This window comes from Salvelinus sp. IW2-2015, linkage group LG16 (assembly GCF_002910315.2).
Source record: "Salvelinus sp. IW2-2015 linkage group LG16, ASM291031v2, whole genome shotgun sequence".
NCBI lineage: Eukaryota > Metazoa > Chordata > Actinopteri > Salmoniformes > Salmonidae > Salvelinus > Salvelinus sp. IW2-2015.
The window spans coordinates 22766755-22789430 of record NC_036856.1 but is presented as its reverse complement, the minus strand read 5'-3'; the positions used below and the strand labels follow the sequence as shown (position 1 = coordinate 22789430).

Genomic DNA, 22676 nt, shown 5'->3' with positions numbered 1-22676 from the left:
GAAATAGAGGACATGATTTTCTCTATAAAGTATGCACCCCTCATATGGTGCAGAGGAGAAAAATGGCAGAGGCATGTCTGTTCTACATAATGTTCTAAGAAAATAAGCCCAATATACAAAACTTTGTTTTACTAATTTTTAGGAACATTTGCATTTGTTGGCTCTCTGGAAAGATTTTTTTTTATTTCGTTTGTCTCTTTCAACTGACAAGAAATATAGTCATATTGACAAATCATATCTAAAAAATATTATATTGATCAACTAAATTGCATTTCCCACCAAGGAAATTGAAGACTACTGTCCTGTCATCAACGGACATAACTGGCTATGACATAACAGGGCGTTTTACTGTAATAAAAATGTATGCAATGTTTTCAAACAGCCACCAAGAGGCCCTATTGCACTGTAAACCAATCTACAAAGCGACGAGAATCCATAGACTTTACCCCTCTCGTCTTGCCACGTGCAAGCAACGTCAGATAGAGTGAATTTCTATCACCGTTTCATCAACATTTAGGTAGTCTATCTTGCCTATGTATTGTTAGGAAATAAATGCAAAACATCCATGATGTTGAATACCATAAGAGTGAAATATATGGCTCTGCATAGGGCAATGCAAATGTATATCACTACTATAGACTTTAAAATTCAAGACTGGAACATACGTGAAACATATACCATGAAAGATTTTCATACAATTTTAATGCCTCATAATTTGTCTTTATAAAACGATCACTGCTTTGAAAGCAGGGCAGTGGCAGAGGGAAAGATAAGTGGCATAATAGCTTCTCATTGGCTGTGGGGCCAGTGACGTTACAGAGGCTGAAGTCGGTAGCTGGGAACTGGCAGCATCTGCATTATTTCTACCGTCGTAGCAAAGACAGAGACAATATACTGGATATTTAGCCAGTAACAAGTAACACACAATTCTAATGCCAACGCTGGTTTGGATATTAATTAAAACGGTAGGTTTACCTACCTCCGTAGGTTGTCTTTACAGACACATTTTCAAGAGGGTAACAAGATGCTTTGCTAGCTAGCTTGTCCCCAGACATACAGAATAATCGGGGCCCACAGAGGCCGGTCAGCTAACAAGGTTTAGCTTCGGAAGCTGAAATTATTTACCTAACACAGAAGAGCCAGTCATCCAAATCGTGGTTACAGACAATTGACTAGTGCCACGTTCTGTAGCTCGTTAACCAGCTAGCCAGACAGCTAGCTAGCTAAAGAAGCGGCTCCGCCTTTTATTGACAGACAGACTGGTTGGGCTAACATGGAGACATCGGGGAGAATAACAACCACGCCAGATGCCCACGACTTCACAGTGGAAAACGTGGAAAAGGTAAGAATCTTAATCTATGGACAAATTCACCAATCAAACAAGTATAATTAAAATATCAGATGTGTGTAGCCAGACGTGTTTTTCAAGAATGTATTTTCAATGGGGTAGTTATAATGGTAGGGGGTATAGCTTTCCACATATACAGTATCATGACATGAGTTTATCAGCTAACCGTGGTGTAACAAACAAGTTGTTTTTTGTCTTTGCACTGAATGAGACCAGCTAGTCTTTGCAGCTGAAACGTCAACAATAGCAAGTCTTTATTCTGTCCCCTTGCCTGTGTATTCCCCTCACCATTGGTGGAAAAAGACAGTCACTCAAGTAAAATAGTACTTGAGTAAAAGTATTTGGTTCTAAATATACTTAAGTATCAAAAGTAAATGTATAAATAATTTCAAATTCCTTATATTAAGCAAAGCAGACGGCACCATTTTCTTGTTTTTAAAATGTACGTATAGCCAGGGGCACACTACAACACTCAGACGTCATTACAAAAGATGCATTCGTGTTTAGTGAGTCTGCCAGATCAGAGGCAGTAAAGATGACCACGTGTTTTCTTGAAAAGTGCTGAATTGGACCATTTTCCTGTCCTGCTAAGTAATCAAAATGTAATGAGTACTTTTGGGGTCAGGTAAAAAGTACATTATTTTCTTTAGGAATGTAGTGAAGTCAAAGTTGTCAAAAAATATAAATAATAGGGTCAAGTACAGATACCCCAAAAAACTACTTAAGTGGTACTGTAAAGTATTTTTACTTAAGTACTTTACACCAATACCCCTGACTAATCTAAACCAATAGCTATGATTGGAGGGCTGGTCTCTCTGTATAATTGACTCAGGGTGACACATCTGTCCTCCTCTCACCCTGTCTGTGTGATGCACTATATCATCCAAACTACTCTGGTGAAGGTTGTTGTGACTGAATGTAGGCTAGAAGAAAAGGGTAGAGTGGAGTGCATTGTGTATACAGTGCAGAATATAAAAATTTTAAAAAAAGTAGAACTAAGTACTATTTGGTTATGTTGAGGTCTAGAATGTAACAGAATGTAATTGCTTGCTGTTTGGGGTTTTAGGCTGGGTTTCTGTATAGCACTTTGTGACATCGGCTGATGTAAAAAGGGCTTTATAAATACATTTGATTGATTGTACAGAAAGAGAAGAGGCAAGGCACTCTATACTAGGATTTTAAATGCCTTTATTTCTATGGCATGTGTCTGCCCATTTGAGATTATTTTTCTGATGATGTAATTTCTAGTAGTCTATGTAGAGAGTTATGCTTTCTGTCCACATTAATCTTCCTAACATGTTATACACACACTGTATCTATTCCTCTTCATCGGTCACAGACTGACTGCCTGGCTGGCAAGTGGTAGGATTCATCATCAGTATCTAGAACATCTAAAGCTGTTTAATGAATCCACAGCAGCTGATGTATGTGTGTTCCGTATATACCACCACAGGGAATGCCCGGGCTTGATAGGCATGATAAAACAGATACCATACGCACACAAATTCACTTTTTTAATATGCAGCAGAACACAAACCTCAAGGCAAGTTTTGATGAAGTGTGTGCTGGAGCCTGGTGACAGTTTGTGTCCTCAGTGCTTAGGAGGACAGAGGAGATATTTTTGTACTATGTTGCACAATGCTGGTGGTCAATAAGAAGGCAGGATCCATCTCTCCCTCGCTCCCTGTGTCTCGCTAGCTCTCTCTTGCATTACTTGCCTTTGTCTAGGCATCTTATTTTCTTTCTCTTATCTCCCCTTCACCATCCTTCTGTTCTCATTTTTGTGTGATGCCCCCCCTCAGTACCTCTGCAGACAGTCCTGCTACTGTGATCTTCTTACAATATTATGCCACCTGTCTGCCTGTTTGTCTTTGTCTGTCCATCCATCCTGTCTGTGTCCCTCTGTCTGTCTGTCCCTCTGTCTGTCAGTCTGGTCTAAATTCTGAGAAAGATAAAATGTTTGTGTGCATTACAGTCCATGAGTCTTTGATCAGGCCTGGCTAATTGTGTCCCCATACTGCTGTGTAGTGGAGCTCTCAGCTAATGATTAGCCAGCTGGGAGCGAGAGAGAGAGAATTTTGSTACTGGAGGTCATTATAGCCACCAGCCAACTCTCCATCTCTGTCATCTAAGGTGTGTGTGTTGGCATGCTGTGGCTGCTAGGTTTCTGTGATGAATCTCCCTGTTGCTGGGTGGCTGGTGACCAGGGCCAGAGGGGACGAGAGGGAGTTGGTGGAGAGGGGGACGGGTGAGACAAAGAAATTGTGGATGAGATGGAGGAGCGAGTTGGACGGAGGTTGGGAGAGAGTGGGGGTAATGTCTGACATTGACAGTAAAGAAAGGAGGGAGTGTGGGAGGGGTGATTCGACCGTCTTGATTAGAGAGACAGTGGAAGGGAGTACGAGAAAGAGGGAGGGGAGGAGGGGATATGCGACAGTCATGATTAAGTGAGGGAGAGAGAGAGGTATGGAGAACAGGAGAGATGGGGAGATGCGGTAATAAAAGTGGAGGGAGAGGAAATTGAAGTGCAGGGGAAGAGGGAGAAAGGTGTGGCTGCGTCTCAATAGATACCGGTGTCTCCTTCTCATTGGCTCTTTTCTGATTCACACAATATATAGCTAGAGTGTGTCTCAATTGTGTGTAGCTTCCTCTGTCTCCTCTCCTTAATCTTCTCCTTGTCTCCCATCGTACTGCTGTGAATAGGGAAAACTAGGCCGGTGAAAGCAGTCGTTGGCTGGAAGGTGTCCACCATATGTGCTGTTGTTTTCAGATAGATGCAGATGAGAGAGAGGAGACGAGGAATGGAAGGAGAGCAAAACACTGTAGACCAGGGCTCTCCAACCCTGTTCCTGGAGCGCTACCGTCCTGTAAGTTCTCTCTCCATCCCTGTTCCACGAGAGCTACCGTCCTGTTCACTCCAACCATAATCTATCGCACCTGATTTTAGTAATTAGCTGGTTGATAAACTGAATCTGGACGGTTCTGATATAGAATATGTGGACAATTACAAATACCTAGGTGTCTGGTTAGACTGTAAACTCTCCTTCCAGACTCACATACATCAAACATCTCCAATCCAAAGTTAAATCTAGAATTGGCTTCCTATTTCGCAACAAAGCATCCTTCACTCATGCTGCCAAACATACCCTCGTAAAACGGACTATTCTACCGATCCTTGACTCTGGCGACGTCATTAATAAAATAGCCTCCAACACTCTACTCAGCAAATTGGATGCAGTCTATCACAGTGCCATCCGTTTGATCACCAAAGCCCCATATACTACCCACCACTGCGACCTGTATGCTCTCGTTGGCAGGCCCTCTCTTCATATTTGTCGCCAAACCCACTGGCTCCAGGTCATCTATAAGTCTGCCTTATCACAGCTCACTGGTCCCCATAGCAGCACCAACCCATAGCACACGCTCCAGCAGGTATTCCAGAGAACCGCCTTTCCTTCCAGTTCTCTGCTGCCAATGACTGGAACGAATTGCAAAATTCACTGAAGCTGGAGACCCATATCTCCCTCACTAACTTTAAGCATCAGCTGTCAGAGCAGCTCACAGATCATTGCACCTGTACATAGCTCATCTGTAAATAGCCTATCCAACTACCTCATCCCCATATATATATATATTTTTTTTTTCTCCTTCGCAACCCAGTATCTCTCCTTGCACATTCATCTTCTACACATCTATCACTCCAGTGTTTAATTGCTAAATTGTAATTACTTCACCACTATGGCCTATTTATTGCCTTACCTCCCTAATCTTACCTCATTTGCACACACTGTATATAGACTTTTCTATTGTGTTATTGACTGTACGTTTGTTTATTCCATGTGTAACTCTGTGTTATTTGTGTCGCACTGCTTTGCTTTATCTTGGCCAGGTCGGAGCCCTGTTGTACAATGTTGAGATGTACATTGAGTGTACAAAACATTAGGAGCACCTTCCTAATATTGAGTTGCACCCCCCTTTGCACTCAGAACAGCCTTAATTTGTCGGGGCATGGACTCTACAAGTTGTTGAAACGTTCCACAGGGATGCTGCCCCATGTTGACTCCAATGCTTCCCACAGTTGTCAAGTTGGCTAGATGTCCTTTGGGTGGTGGACCATTCTTGATACACACCGGAAACTGTTGAGCGTGAAAAACCCAGCAGCGTTGCAGTTCTTGACACAAACCGGTGCGCCTGGCACCTACTACCATACCCCGTTCCAAGGCAATTKAATATTTTGTCTTGCCCATTCATCCTCTGAATGGCACACTTACACAAGCCATGTCTCAAGGCTTTAAAATCCTTCTTTAACCTGTCTCTTCCCCTTCATCTACACTGATTTGAAGTAGATTTAATGACATCAATAAGGGATCAAAGCTTTCACCTGGTCAGTCTATCATGGAAAGAGCAGGTGTTGCTAATGTTTTGTACAGTCAGTGTAGACCTAGTCTCCCAGTAGGTAACTCTAACAGCTGAGTTCAATGCACACTTAAACATCTCTTCAGTCTCAAACAGCAAATCGATTGAAAGCTAAATTGTGCTTCCCAAAAGTGGATAAGAAGAGGAGAGCAAATTGATACAGAAGTCAGCTCTCTCTCGTGTGTGAGCGTGTGCGTTATGGAGAAGTAGGTTCCTGGCCCTGTCTTGGTTCCACCAGTACAATAGCCTTTGTCCCAGCTGTCTGTGTGTATGTGCCCAGCACAATTCCTTTGTGTGTGTGTGATAATAATGGGTACTGTGGCCAGGCAGGCTGGATATACACTACCGGTCAAAGGTTTTAGGAAACCTACCCATTCAAGGGGTTTTCTAGAATAAGAAGTGAAGACATCAAAACTATGAAATAACAGATATGGAATCATGTAGTAACCACAAAAATGTTAAACAAATCAAAATATATTTTATATTTGAGATTCTTCAAATAGCCACCTTTTGCACACGCCTGGCATTCTCTCAACCAGCTTCACGAGGTGGTCATCTGGAATGCATTTCAATTAACAGGTATGCCTTCTTAAAAGTTAATTTGTGGAATTTCTTCTTAATGTGTGATTAACCCTTTTTTGGTTACTACATGATTCCATATGTGTTATTTCATAGTTTTAATGTCTTCACTATTCTACAATGTAGAAAATAGTAAAAATAAAGAAACCCTTGAATGAGTAGGTGTTGTAAAACTTTTGACCAGTAGTGTATATCCTCTCCAAAGATAATCCAGTTAGTGTGTTATTACATCTGTTACCCAACATGGAGTTAGCCTAACCTCATCTCATGCCATTGGATGGCTGCCTGGGTGGACCTGGTGAAGCTGGTAAAGCTAACGCCTATCCAGTCCCTTTCTGTGAACAATGAAGACCGAGAGGTACTGAGACACACACACACACACACACACACACACACACACACACACACACACACACACACTGAGGGGTAGAAAGCGCGAGGGTGGGAGAGAAAGGAACCAACTACTGAGATACACAGACAGAGAGAGGAGGGTGGTGGAATGTGACACTGAAACCAGAGTCATTGTGGTGCAGAGGAGAGAGAGAGATGGTGTTGTGCTATTTCAGTGCATGGTTGATATGAGAGAATTAGAGCACTTCCAGTTGAGCATGACGTCACAACCCCCCCCCCCGCCTTCCATTATCGATGGTTGTTTCTTATTTTAGAGTCTGGAGCAGGTGCTAAATCTCATATCGTCATACCTGTTTGGGGTTGGATATCAGTATTCTCAATGGCAACCAAATAATGATCATTCAATGGTCGTGAAGCTTTACTAATTGTGTCTTCATCTTTTTCTGGCTGATGCCATTGTCATTGGCAACATGGAGTTTAAAAAATATATATCTCTGCGCAGACTTCAGACACAGTCAACAACCGCCCACGCCCCTACACACACACAGGCAAGCACGCATGCACACACAACATCCCAGCTTCATTCATTCATCAGTTCCCCTCCTCCTTCTGCATGTTATTTGATCTCCATTTCACATCATTAATATAAATATGAACAGTTATGATGATATAAGATGACATAGATCTAATCAATAATGATGATTGATTTATCCAGTCAGACATGGATCAATATCCTGTCTTTTCAAGAAGAGTCTCTTAGCAAGGCTCTGTCTGTCTGTCCCCTAGGAATGGTACAACAGGACACAGGCAGTCATTACAGTAACTTGACTGGATATCAGACTGCTGTGTGACTCGAGACCTGTCAGCCTGCTGAGCTAATGCCTAGTCGCTAGATCTGAAGACTCTACAATGAGTCTTCAGGTCTCAGTTTACTGAACCTCCTCTACATATACATTCGTCTGCAGCACCCTCAAACGTACCATGGTTGGGAGCAGATTTACTGTGTGGCTGGTTGCACCTGCACGCTATTCCCCTAGGTGCAGTACATTTTTWAWWTTTTTTTTTTTTAAATTTCACCTTTATTTAACCAGGTAGGTCGGTTGAGAACAAGTTCTCCTTTACAACTGTGACCTGGCCAAGATAAAGCAAAGCAGTGCGACACAAACAACAGAGTTACACATGGAATAAACAAACGTACAGTCAATAACACAATAGAAAAGTCATATTCATGAGACATATTCATGTTTATTTTAATACAGCAGGTATTTTAAATAGCAGGTGCTGTTTCTGAACTGCAGCAGTGCCAACTGTTAGGCCCTATACATACAGGTAGGCTAGCCTATATTTAAGCAATAAGACAGAAGGGGGGTGTGGTATATAACCTAAAAGCCACGGCTAAGGGCTGTTCTTAGCACGACGCAACACGGAGTGCCTTGATACAGCCCTAAGCCGTGGTATATTGGCAGTATACCACAAACCCTGAGGTGCCTTATTGCTATTATAAACTGGTTACCAATGTAATTAGAACAGTAAACGTTTTTTTGTTGTTGTCATACCTGTGGTATATTCTAATAAAAAGCAAGCGCTGGTGCACACCCAGAGATAATTATTTAGTGTACAGGTGCTGACTAACAGCGAATAAACTGAAAGCAATAAAAATAGAGTGAAGAAGGCACAGTGATGACGAATCGTTGGTGTTTTTTTATATATATGAGTGTACTACTCTATTTATTTTTTATACCCGGGGTATAATAGGATGCCACCTTTCCAACAAGTCAGTTCGTAAAATGTCTGCCCTGCTAGAGCTGACSCAGTCAACTGTAAGTGCTGTTATTATGAAGTGGAAACTAGAGGTCGACCGATTAATCGGCATGGCTGATTAACTTCTTATGGCTGAAGGGGCCGTATTGAGTAGCTTGGATGAAAGGTGCACAGAGATGCCCAGAGTAAACGGCCTGCTCCTATGTCATAGTTGCTAATATATGCATATTATTATTAGTATGGGATAGAAAACACTCTGACGTTTCTAAAACTGTTTGAATTATGTCTGTGAGTATAACAGAACTCATATGGCAGGCAACCACCTCCTGTTTGGATATTTTCTGGGGGTGCCAGATTTTCAACCAAGCTCTCATTGAAAATACAGAGAGATATGGATGGGTTTTCACTTCCTACGGCTTCCACTCGATGTCAACCGTCAATAGAACTTTGTCTGATGACTCTAATGTGAAGGGGTACCGAAGGAGACAGCGAAGTGACATTTCGTCACGTTATAGTGGACGCGCTTTGAGACTTTGGTTAGGGCGTTTGGTAAACAATTAGAAAGTAGCTAATTGGACATAAATAACGGACATTATTGAACAAATCAAGCATTTATTGTGGACCTGGGATTCCTAGGACTGCATTCTGATGAAGTTCATCAAAGGTAAGGAAACATTTATCATGTATTTTCTGGTTTCTGTTGAGTCCAAGATGGCGGCTAATTTGGCTATTGTTCTGAGCTCCGTCTCAGATTATTACATGGTTTATTTTTCCGTAAAGTTTTTTGAAATCTGACACAGCGGTTGCATTAAGGAGAGGTATATCTATAATTCCATGTGTATAACTTGTATTATCATCTACATTTATGATGAGTATTTCTGTTGAAACGATGTGGCTATGCAAAATCACTTGATGTTTTTGGAACTAGTGAATGTAACGCGCCAATGTAAACTCAGATTTTTTTATATAAATATGAACTTTATCAAACAAAACATGCATGTATTGTGTAACATGAAGTCCTATGAGTGTCATGAGTGTCAATATTTTTATATCTATTTCTGGTTTTTGTGAAAGCTATCTTTCGCTGGAAAAATGGCTGTGCTTATTGTGGTTTTGTGGTGACCTAACATAATCGTTTTTAGTGCTTTCGCTGAAAAGCATATTTGAAATTGGACACTTTGGTGGGATTAACAACAAGATTACCTTTAAAATTATATAAGACACATGAATGTCTGAGGAATTTTAATTATGAGATTTCTGTTGTTTGAATTTGGCTGTTGTCATATCGATCCTGGTAGCGAGATTGCAGCCATAAGAAGTTAATTAGGGCCGATTTCAAGTTTTCATAACAATCAATAATCAACATTTTTGGACGCCGATTACACAATCCATGAGGAAACTGTGTGGCAGGCTGACCACCTGTTACGCGAGTGCAGCAAGGAGCCAAGGTAAGTTGCTAGCTAGCATTAAACTTATCTAAAAAAACAATCAATCTTCACATAATCACTAGTTAACTACACATGGTTGATGATATTACTAGTTTAACTAGCTTGTCCTGCGTTGCATATAATCAATGCGGTACCTGTTAATTTATCATCAAATCACAGTCTACTTCAACTTCGCCAAACGGGTGATAATTTAACAAAAGTGCATACGTGAAAAAAGCACAATCATTTCACAAATGTACCGAACCATAAACATCAATGCCTTTCTTAAAATCAATACACAAGTATATATTTTTTAAACCTGCATATTTAGTTAAAATAAATTAATGTTAGCAGGCAATATTAACTAGGGAATTTGTGTCACTTGTCTTGCATTCAGTGCAAGCAGAGTCCGGGTATATGCAGCAGTTTGGGCCGCCTGGCTCGTTGCGAACTGTGTGAACACCATTTCTCCTAACAAAGATTGTAATTAATTAAGTTTACATACACTTAGGTTGGAGTCATTAAAACTCGTTTTTCACCACTCCACAAATTTCTTGTTAACAAACTATAGTTTTGGCAAGTCGGTTAGGCATCTACTTTGTGCATGACAAAAGTCATTTTTTCCAACAATTGTTTTACAGACAGATTATTTCACTTAAAATTCACTGTATCACAATTCCAGTGGGTCAGAAGTTTACATACACTAAATTGACTATGCTTTTAAACAGTTTGGAAAATTCCAGAAAATTATATCATGGCTTTAGAAGCTTCTGATAGGCTAATTGACATAATTTGAGTCAATTGGAGGTGTACCTGTGGATGTATTTCAAGGCCTACCTTCAAGCTCAGTGCCTCTTTGCTTGACATCATGGAAAAATCAAAAGAAATCAGCCAAGACCTCAGAAAAAAGTTGTAGACCTCCACAAGTCTGGTTCATCCTTGGGAGCAATTTCCAAATGCCTGAAGGTTCCACGTTCATCTGTTCAAACAATAGTACGCAAGTATAAACACCATGGGACCACGCAGTTGTCTACGCTCAGGAAGGAGACTCGTTCTGTCTCCTAGAGATGAGCGTACTTTCGTGCGAAAAGTGCAAATCATCCCAGAACAACAGCAAAGGACTGTTTGGCCATAATGACCATCGTTATGTTAGGAGGAAAAAGGGGAGGCTTGCAAGCCGAAGAACACCATCCCAACTGTGAAGCACAGGGGTGGCAGCATCATGTTGTGGGGTGCTTTGCTGCCAGAGGGACTGGTGCACTTCATAAAATATATGGCATCTTGGGGACAATTATGTGGATATATTGAAGCAACATCTCAAGACATCATTGGTCACAAATGGGTCTTCCAAATGGACAATGACCCCAAGCATACTTCCAAAGTTGTGGCAAAATGGCGTAAGGACAACAAAGTCAAGGTATTGGAGTGGCCATCACAAAGCCCTGACCTCAATCCTATAGAACATTTGTGGGCAGAACTGAAAAGTGTGTGCGAGCAGGAGGCCTACAAACCTGACTCAGTTACACCAGCTCTGTCAGGAGAAATGGGCCAACATTCACCCAATTTTTGTGGAGCTTGTGGAAGGCTACCGACACGTTTGACCAAGTTAAACAATTTAAAGGCAATGCTTACAAATACTAATTGAGTGTATGTAAACTTCTGACCCACTGGGAATGTGATGAAAGAAATAAAAGCTGAAATAAATCATTCTCTCTACTATTTTTCTGACATTTCACATTCTTAAAATAAAGTGGTGATCCTAACTGACCTAAAACAGGGAATTTTTACTCGGATTAAATGTCAGGAATTGTGAAAAACTGAGTTTAAATGTATTTGGCTAAGGTGTATGTAAACTTCCGACTTCAACTGTAACATTGAATGTTGTGCATTCAATACGGTTCAGTATTTCACTGAAAGAATAAATGTTTTGTTTTCGAAATGATAGTTTCCYGATTTGATCATATTAATGACCTAAGGCTCCTATTTCTGTGTGTGTATAATATTATAATTAAGTCTATGATTTGATATTTGATAGAGCGATCTGACAGAGGTGGATGGCAGCAGCACGCTCGTAAGCATTCATTCAAACAGCACTTTCCTGCTTTTGTCAGCAGCTCTTCGCAATGCTTGAAGCACAGCACTGTTTGACTTCAAGCCTCTCAACAATACTATAGTGCCTATAAGAACATCCAATAGTCAAAGGTATATGAAATACAAATGGTATAGAGAGAAATAGTCCTATAATTCCTATAATAACTACAACCTATACATCTTAACTGGGAATATTGAGACTCATGTTAAAAGGAATCACCAGCTTTCATATGTTCCTCATGTTCTGAGCAAGGAACTTAAACTTTAGCTTTTTACATGGCACATATTGCACTTTTACTTTCTTCTCCAACACTGTTTTTGCATTATTTAATCCAAATTGAACATGTTTCATTATTTATTTGAGACTAAATAGATTTGATTTATGTATTATATTAACTTAAAAWAAAAATGTTTTCAGTATTGTTGTAATTGTCGTTATTACATATATATATATATATAAATCGGCCAATTTAATTGGTATCGGCTTATTTTGGTCCTCCAATAATCGGTATCCAGTAATCATAATCGGTCGACCTCTAGTGGAAACGTCTAGGAGCAACAACAGCTCAGCCTCGAAGTGGTAGGCCACACAAGCTCACAGAAAGGGGGCCTCCGAGTGATGAAGCGCGTAGAGTGTAAAAATCGTCTGTCCTCAGTTGCAACACTCACTACCAAGTTCCAAAATGCCTCTGGAAGCATCCAAGCGTTGACTGGAGTGGTGTAAATCTCGTCGCCTTTGGACTCTGGAGCTGTGGAAACGTGTTCTCTGCAGTGATGAATCACGCTTCACCATCTGGCAGTCCGACGGACGAATCTGGGTTTGACGGATGCCAGAAGAATGCTACCTGCCCAAATTCATAGTGCCAACTGTAAAGTTTGGTGGAGGAGGAATAATGGTCTGGGGCTGTTTTTCATGGTTCGGGCTAGGCCCCTTAGTTCCAGTGAGGGGAAATCTTAACGCTACAGCATCCAATGACATTCTAGACGATTCTGTGCTTCCAACTTTGTGGCAACAATGCCCCCGTGCACAAAGTGAGGTCCATACAGAAGTGGTTTGTCGAGATCGGCGTGGAAGAACTGGACTAGCCTGCACAGAGCCCTGACCTCAATCCAATTGAATACCTTTGGGATGAATTGGAACACCGACTGCAAGCCAGGCCTAATCGCCCAACATCAGTGCCCGACCTCATTAAAGCTCTTGTGGCTGAATGGTAGCAATGTTCCAACATCTCGTGGAAAGCCTTCCCAGAAGAGTGGAGGCTGTTAAAGCAGCAAAGGGGGGACCAACTCTATATTAATGGCCTTGATTTTGGAATGAGATGTTCAACATACTTTTGGTCATGTAGTGTATCTAGCTGTTTCTATCTGAGCACAGAGGCGCTTTCACCTGCAGCCCAGTACTTCCTCCTGGCTCCTTCTACACTTTGCTTTTAATGTTTCCTCTCTTCCACTCTATCTCTGACACACACACACTGGGAGAGTACTAGTATAGTAGCTAGTTCTTTCAGAGCCTAAGTACCTCCATCTGTGACGTGTGTGTGTGTGTGTGTGTGTGTGACCATATGGAGAGACTGCTGCAGACAGAGTGGTGCTCTTCACCTGCAGCCTCCCGTCTCCCTCCCTCTCTGTCTCTCTGCATCAGGAGTGGATGATCAGATCCCTGACTGCAGCTGCTATCAACTGACAGACAGACAGATCTGAACTCTGTTGGCTAATGGAACAGTTGAAGCAACATTACAGCTGCTAGTTAGATGCATCTGGCTGGCTGTAGTGAGATGGGTCTATGTACGACACACACACGGCGTGCAGTCTGGAGTGTGTCCCTGGGATGAGAAGTCTCCTTAGATCACACAGTGGACGGCGGTAATGATCTGCCTTAGCTTTGAACTCTGGAAAATCACAGCTTCGTTTAGAAATAGCGAGATGAAGGGATGAGAAAGAGAAGAAGGGAGGGGAAAAAAGACGGCAGGCACAGAGCGAAGGAGTTGATGAGGTACGAGAGTGATGAGAGATTTCAGTAAAGACACTGCTCCTCAGTAAAGAGGTTGCTTGATCTGGGCAGATTCACTATTCGAGCGGCTGAGGTGTGTGTGTGTGTGTGACATACAGATAGAGCAGTGTTTCAGCGTGGAACAGCGGAGGACTGGAATATGAGTCAGGCTGTGATCTCTGACACACACAACCCAGACCTCTTCATACTGTGTGTATCGACGCTGAGGGATGATTTCAAAGGAAACAAAGGGACCCTGCGCAGACGTTTATTCTTTGAAATGCATCTCTTTATTAGACAATGATGTCAACCCACACTAGCTCTTGGTCAAGGTGCTAGGTAGGGATACACGCTAGATACAGTATGTAACTGGAGACAAACCTCTTGATACTCTCTGTATTGGTGTTCTATAACGGCAGTCAGTCATACTAGAGTCTCCATACAACCTGCTGAGTCAGTTACTACTGGAGAGGAAGGGAGGATAGATGGATGGAGTAAGCTCTTTGTGATATCTGCTTATGTAAAAATGGCTTTATAAATATATACAATTGATGATTGAAGATGGAGGGATGGAGTGAGCATGGAGGAGGGATGAGTGAGCATGGAGGAGGATAAAGTAGGATGGAGTGAGCATGTAGGAGGGATGGAGTGAGCATGGAGGAGGATAGAGGAGGGAAGGGGTGAGCATGGAGGAGGATAAAGGAGGATGGAGTGAGCATGGAGGAGGGATGGAGTGAGCATGGAGGAGGTAAGGAGGGATGGAGTGAGCATGGAGAGGGATGGAGGAGGATAGAGGAGGGAAGGGGTGAGCATGGAGGAGGATAGAGGGATGGAGTGAGCATGGAGGAGGGATGGAGTGAGCATGGAGGAGGATAGAGGGATGGGTGAGCATGGAGGAGGATAAGGAGGGATGGAGTGAGCATGGAGGAGGGATGGAGTGAGCATGGAGGAGGATAGAGGAGGGAAGGGGTGAGCATGGAGGAGGATAGAGGGATGGAGTGAGCATGGAGGAGGGATGGAGTGAGCATGGAGGGATAGAGGAGGGAAGGGGTGAGCATGGAGGAGGATAGAGGAGGGATGGAGTGAGCATGGAGGAGGATAGAGGAGGGAAGGTGAGCTGGAGGAGGATAGGGAGGGATGGAGTGAGCATGGAGGAGGATGAAGAAAGAACATGGCCAACTGTATTCCTCTTAGGAAGCATCTGTTTCCTAGTGTTCAGCCAGTCTGTTTCAGAGGATAAGAACTTTATAAAGAACCTAATGTTGCTAAACTATATAGAACACTAACGTTAAAGTTCTAAATGACATACAGTATATATTATACTGCAATTATACTGACTTCCTCCCTCTCTATCCCTCCCAATCCCTCTTTCTCTCTCTACCCCCCCCCCTAGGCACTCCACCAGTTGTACTATGACCTAACATTGAGAATAAGAACCTGGCCCAGAAGTGGCTGATGCAGGCTCAGGTGTCCCCTCAGGCCTGGCAGTTCTGCTGGGCCCTGCTCAGCCCTGACAAGGTAGGATATACCAGCACACACACACACACACAGGGTTTCTGTTAGGAAAATGTTGCGCGGACATTTGTTTGACTGGCAGAATGTTCATGTCCATGAAAATCGTTAACACGCGATTAGAATTGTAGCACGTTTTATTTGATTATAAAAGCAGGTTTCACTCCAGCAGCAACGAACGAGCTGTTTGATGAGCTGTAGCAGCAACGAACGAGCTGTTGATGAGCTGTAGCAGCAACGAACGAGCTGTTTGATGAGCTGTAGCAGAACGAACAGCTGTTTGATGAAGCTGTAGCAGCAACGAACAGCTGTTTGATGAGCTGTAGGCAGCAACGAACGAGCTGTTTGATGAGCTGTAGCAGCAACGAACGAGCTGTTTGATGAGCTGTAGCAGCAACGAAACAGCTGTTTGATGAGCTGTAGCAGCAACGAACAGCTGTTTGATGAGCTGTAGCAGCAACGAACGAGCTGTTTGAATGAGCTGTAGCAGCAACGAACGAGCTGTTTGATGAGCTGTAGCAGCAACGAACAGCTGTTTGATGAGCTGTAGCAGCAACGAACGAGCTGTTTGATGAGCTGTAGCAGCAACGAACAGCTGTTTGATGAGCTGTAGCAGCAACGAACGAGCTGTTTGATGAGCTGTAGAGCAACGAACGAGCTGTTTTGATGAGCTTGTAGCAGCAACGAAACGAGCTGTTTGAATGAAGCTGTAAGCAGCAACGACAGCTTTTGATGAGCTTGTAGCAGCAACGAACGAGCTGTTTGATGAGCTTGTAGCAGAACGAACGAGCTGTAGCAGCAATGACGAGCTGTTGATGAGCTGTAGCAGCAACGAACGAGCTGTTTGATGACTGTAGCAGCAACGAACGAGCTGTTTGATGAGCTGTAGCAGCAACGAACGAGCTGTTTGATGAAGCTGTAGCAGCAACGAACAGCTGTTTTGATGAGCTGTAGCAGTAACGAACGAGCTGTAGGCGCAATGAACGACCTGTTTGATGAGCTGTAGCAGCAAACGAACGAGCTGTTTGATGAGCTGTAGAGCAAACGAACACTGTTTGATGAAGCTTTAGCAGCAACGCGAAAGCGAGCTGTAGCAGCAATGAACGAGCTGTTTGATGAGCTGTAGCAGCAACGAACGAGCTGTTTGATGAGCTGTAGCAGCAACGAACAGCTGTTTGATGAGCTGTAGCAGCAACGAACGAGCTGTTTGAGCTGTAGCAGCAGGCAGCTCCTGCGCTACGTCAACTGGTATTTCAATCAATGAATAGGCTAAAATGCATTTTCACAATGGAATTTATTTTCTTCTCCCAGACAATTTGCCTGTGGAAATTTTTGTAATCGGCTTTTCAGTTTTTTMGGGGGGCCAAAAGCCGGCTATTACCGGCTAACACACAAACCCTGACACACACCTAACCCTGTCTCTTTCCCTAGGTTCCTGAGATCCAGTACTTTGGGGCTAGTGCCCTCCACACTAAGATATCACGCTACTGGTCTGACATCCCCTCTGACCAGTATGAGACCTTAAAGACTCAACTCTTCTCCCAGATCGCCTGCTTCTCCTCCGGGTCCAAGATGGTGGGTAGATGGATGGATGGGAGGATGAGTAGATGGATGGATTTATTAGATAAGGGATGGGCTACTTTGTGTGAGGGCCACAAAAAAACACAACTCATCATGAGGGGCCACAGTGGCTCGTGGGTCTGCGTACCCACATTCATACCCCCCCATACCTTGCGAGCAAATCATTTTAACGGCCCCCCTCGTGACTGTGAAGAGACAGAAAATCTGTTTAAAAGTTCACTTTCCTGGTAAACATTTTGCCATGGGGCGGAGAAAAGATTTTCAATTTTAATTCAAAAATAGCATTTTTACAGCTAATTTCCTACAATTCTACACATTTTGCCATGGGGCAGAGAGAAAAAAATTGCATTTTTACAGCTAATTTCCTGCAATTCTACACATTTTGCCATAGGGTGGAGGCAAATGTTTGCAGTTTTTAATATGATAACTGATGATCAGTGGGCGCCACCCAGGTCGGTAATTCGACCATGCTTACTACAAGTTTAGATAGTCTAGCGACCAGCTAACTTACTAATTTAAAATGTTTTTGCTGACATGGGCTAATTGAGTGACTGCTGATGCACAACCAAATTTTGAAATTGGACCTTGTACTCTATTATTCTAACTCTCAACAATAATTTGAGACCCTGACAGAGTCGTCCCCCCCCCCCCCATATTATTATTTTTTGAATTGGTTCACGGGCCGCCAGTTGCCCATCCCTGTATTAGATCATTGAAAATACATACAACTGGAGCTAAATGCCTTAAAACCATCAAGTATAGTAAATAAAATGAAGTCATAGATTACAGTACGTCGTTGTGGTCCTGTTTCCAAGGTGCTGACGCGTCTATGTGTGGCGCTGGCCTCCCTGGCCCTGAACACCATGCCAGAGGCTTGGCCAGGCGCCGTGCCAGAGATGGTACGTGTGTTCCAGGAGGAGGGAGGGGGGGTGGACGGCCGGGCCAGGTGTCTGGCCCTACTGGAGCTACTGACTGTCCTGCCTGAAGAGTTCCAGACCAGCCGTCTGCCACAGTACCGCAAGGGACAGGTGAGGGGTGCTAGAGACTGAGGGGTGCCAAAGGGCACGACAGACAGACACAAAGACAGACACACATCCATCTACTACTCACCACCCTCTGTCTGTAGGTGCGAGGTGCGTTGGGTCGTGAATGGGGGTCAGTGTGTCCACTGCTCCAGCAGCTGCTGCGTCGAGGGGACAGTCCCGGGGCAGTGAAGGCTCGTGTCTTGCGCTGTCTGTCCTCCTGGGTGTTGCTAGATGTCCCTCTCAGTGAGAGTGAAGGACTGGTGGAGGACTGTTTCACTGCTCTACCAGACCCCGAGCTGTTTGATACTGCCGTGGAGGCTATCGTCAACGCCATATCACAACCCGACTCCCAGAGGTGTGTACATTGCCAGGGGAGGGTGGGAGTTTGTGCCAACCCAATGACTTCAGACAAACACACAAGGTGACACGCAGTCAGTGTCTGCATTATGGAGGAGGTGGGGGTATTGTTTAAAGAGAACCAAGAGCGCAACAGATTCAGATATGGAAGACCGAGACAGAGCAGAGATAGGAAGAGCATCAGAGGGAGAGCAAGATCGGAAGGGGGAGATGGCAGCCAAGAGCACAGTGTGGGCATGGAAAGGGTATATGAGAGAAGGAGATACTGTAGAGGGGAAATGGGGATGGAGAGAAAAATACAGGCAAGGAGAGTTGACAGAAATTAAGAAAGGAGGAAAGCTGAGGGAGATGGAGGGAATACAGGGAGAGCTAACAGCCAGGAGGGGAGGAGGGAGGGAGGGAAGAAGGGGGGAGGCATTTCTCGGTTGGCTGGCGTTACCATGGTTACATAGCTGGGGAGCGACGTCATTGAGCTCCAATGGTAGGCACCCAGTAGCCCCTCCCCAAGAGAAAGAGAGCGAGGTATGGATGGAAAGAGGAAGGGAGAGAAAGATGAGCGAGGTAGGGATGGAAAGAGGAAGGGAGAGAAAGATGAGCGAGGTAGGGATGGAAAGAGGAAGGGAGAGAGATGAGCGAGGTAGGAAAAGGTGCAACATCCACCTCGGGGCAGCAGGTTGGAGGTGTGATCACACTGCTGATAGGCCTGTTCTCGTTCTCTCTCTCTCTCTCTCTCTCTCTCTCTCTCGCTCTCTCTCTCTCTCCTTTCTCACACTCACACTCACACTCACACGCACAAAGTACTGCTCTAGTCAACCTAATAGCTAGTCTCCTCAACATGTGTTTTTATTGCTCTAAAATAAGGCCAATTTTACTGGTGGAGGTATGAATATGGCCCTCATATTAGTGGTGGGCGATATATCAAATTCATTTGATTAATTCAAATGTTAGTATTGCAAGAAACACGTTTTTGTAAATATATTTTTTATTTTTATGAGCGTTTATGTTCTCATGTGATCTTTTTGGTCTCGTCTCCTTCGCTCCATTCTGACAAATACGGCAGGCCACTTGATTTCAACATGTTAACAATGTGGATAGGTTAGCTGCTGTTTAAACAGTTGGAGACGAACAGAAGGGTGTGTTCATAACAAAAACTGAGCTTGCATTGAGGTATGAGACTTGAAAGCCAGATCAGTGATTATTGCAACAACAAAAAATGCTTATATAGCCTAGGTATAATTTCACGAGCCCTGAATTCATTAGATTATTGTTGACTGATTGAAATGCTGTGTATTTTACCTTTCTATTGATTTATTGATTTATTTCACCTTTATTTAACCAGGTAGGCTAGTTGAGAACAAGTTCTCATTTACAACTGCGACCTGACCAAGATAAAGCAAAGCAGTTCGACACATACAACAACACAGAGTTACACATGGAATAAACAAACATAAAGTCAATAATACAGTAGAAAAAAAGTATATTTACGTTGTGTGCAAATGAGGTAAGAAAAGGGAGGTAAGGCAATAAATAGGCCATGGTGGCGAAGTAATTACAATATAGCAATTAAACACTGGAATGGTAGATGTGCAGAAGATGAATGTGCAAGTAGAGATACTTGGGTGCAAAGGAGCAAGATAAATAAATACAGTATAGGGATGAGGTAGTTGGATGGGCTGTTTACAGATGGGATATGTACAGGTGCAGTGATATGTGAGCTGCTCTGACAGCTGGTGCTTAAAGCAAGTGAGGGAGATATGAGTCTCCAGCTTCAGTGATTTTTGCAGTTCCTTCCAGTCATTGGAAGCAGAGAACTGGAAGGAAAGGCGGCCAAAGTAGGAATTGGCTTTGGGGGTGACCAGTGAGAGATACCTGCTGGAGCGCGTGCTACGGGTGGGTGCTGCTATGGTGACCAGTAAGCTGAGATAAGATGGGGCTTTACCTAGCAAAGACTTGTAGATGACCTGGAGCCAGTGGGTTAGGCGACGAGTATGAAGCGAGGGTCAGCCAACGAGAGCGTACAGGTCGCAGTGGTGGGTAGTATATGAGGCTTTGGTGACAAAACGGATGGCACTGTGATAGACTGCATCCAATTTGTTGAGTAGAGTGTTGGAAGCTATTTTGTAAATGACATCGCCAAAGTCGAGAATCGGTAGGATGGTCAGTTTTACGAGGGTATGTTTGGCAGCATGAGTGAAGGATGCTTTGTTGCAAAATAGGAATTGGAGATGTTTAATGTGAGTCTGGAAGGAGAGTTTACAGTCTAACCAGACACCTAGGTATTTGTAGTTGTCCACATGTTCTAAGTCAGAACCGTCCAGAGTAGTGATGCTGGACGGGCAGGCGGGTGTGGGCAGCGATCGGTTGAAGAGCATGCATTTAGTTTTACTTGTATTTAAGAGCAGTTGGAGGCCATGGAACGAGAGTTGTATGGCATTGAAGCTCGTCTGGAGGTTAGTTAACACAGTGTCCAAAGAAGGGCCAGAAGTATACAGAATGGTGTCGTCTGTGTAGAGGTAGATCAGAGAATCACCAGCAGCAAGAGCGACATCATTGATGTATACAGAGAAGAGAGTCGGCCCGAGAATTGAACCCTGTGGCACCCCCATAGAGACTGCCAGAGGTCCGGACAACAGGCCCTCCGATTTGGCACACTGAACTCTATCAGAGAAGATGTTGGTGAACCAGGCGAGGCAGTCATTTGAGAAAACCAAGGCTGGTGAGTCTGCCGATAAGAATGGGTGATTGACAGAGTCGAAAGCCTTTTGGCCAGGTCATGAATACGGCTTGCACAGTATTGTTCTTATCGATGGCGGTTATGATATCGTTTAGGACCTTGAGCGTGGCTGAGGTGCACCCATGACCAGCTCTGAAACCAGATTGCATAGCGGAGAAGGTACGGTGGGATTCGAATGGTCGGGTAATCTGTTAACTTGGCTTTTCGAAGACCTTAGAAAGCAGGGTAGGATAGATATAGTCTGTAGCAGTTTGGTCTAGAGTGTCTCCCCCTTTGAAGAGGGGATGACCGCGGCAGCTTTCCAATCTTTGGAATCTCAGACGATATGAACAGGCTAGTAATAGGGTTGCAACAATTTTGCAGATAATTTTAGAGAGTTCCAGATTGTTCTAGCTCGCTCATTTGTTGGGGTCCAGATTTGCAATTCTTTCAGAACATCAGCTATTCTGGATTGGGTGAAGAAATGGGGAGACTTGGGCGAGTTGCTGTGAGGGGTGCAGGGCTTTTGACGTGGATGGGGTAGGCGGAGCCAGGTGGAAAGCATGGCCAGCTGTAGAAAAGTGCTTATTGAAAGGATCAATTATTAGTGGATTTATTTTTATTTGTACAACAACGCTTATTGCGAAAGAACGACATTGTTGTTTTTAAATTAGATATACAGTGGGAGAACAAGTATTTGATACACTGCCGATTTTGCAGGTTTTCCTACTTACAAAGCATGTAGAGGTCTGTCATTTGTTATCATATGTACACTTCAACTGTGAGAGACGGAATCTAAAACAAAATCCAGAAAATCACATGTATGATTTTTAAGTAATTAATTTGCATTTTATTGCATGACATAAGTATTTGATCACTACCAACCAGTAAGAAATTCCGGCTCTCACAGACCTGTTAGTTTTTTCTTTAAGAAGCCCTCCTGTTCTCCACTCATTACCTGTATTAACTGCACCTGTTTGAACTCGTTACCTGTATAAAAGACACCTGTCCACACACTCAATCAAACAGACTCCAACCTCTCCACAATGGCCAAGACCAGAGAGCTGTGTAAGGACATCAGGGATAAATTTAGACCTGTACAAGGCTGGATGGGCTACAGGACAATAGGCAAGCAGCTTGGTGAAAGGCAACAACTGTTGCACAATTATTAGAAAATGGAAGAAGTTCAAGATGACGGTCAATCAACCCTCGGTCTGGGCTCCATGCAAGATCTCACCTTCGTGGGGCATCAATGATCATGAGGAATGTGAGGGATCACCCAGAACTACACGGCAGGACCTGTGTCAATGACCTGAAGAGAGCTGGGACCACGTCTCAAAGAAAAACATTAGTAACCACACTACGCCGTCATGGATTAAATCCTGCAGCGCACGCAAGGTCCCCCGTTCAAGCCAGCGCATGTCCAGGCCCGTCTGGAAGGGTTGCCAATGACATCTGTGATGATCCAGGGAGAATGGAAGAAGGTTCATGTGGTCTGATAGACAAAAATAGAGCTTTTTGCTCT

The 22676-nt window shown here is 43.6% G+C and overlaps 1 protein-coding gene across 1 annotated transcript in view; it reads left to right on the top strand.

Annotated features, from left to right (window-relative positions):
• The first annotated feature begins 828 nt into the window (after positions 1-828).
• LOC111975962 (importin-13-like) overlaps positions 829-22676 on the top strand; it is a 49307-nt gene continuing 27459 nt past the window's right edge. Inside the window, 6 exon segments of the mRNA XM_070447610.1 lie at positions 829-1342; positions 15357-15375; positions 15378-15481; positions 16907-17050; positions 17872-18084; positions 18183-18436. Coding sequence (XP_070303711.1) covers positions 1274-1342; positions 15357-15375; positions 15378-15481; positions 16907-17050; positions 17872-18084; positions 18183-18436 — 803 coding nt within the window. The 5' untranslated portion in view covers positions 829-1273.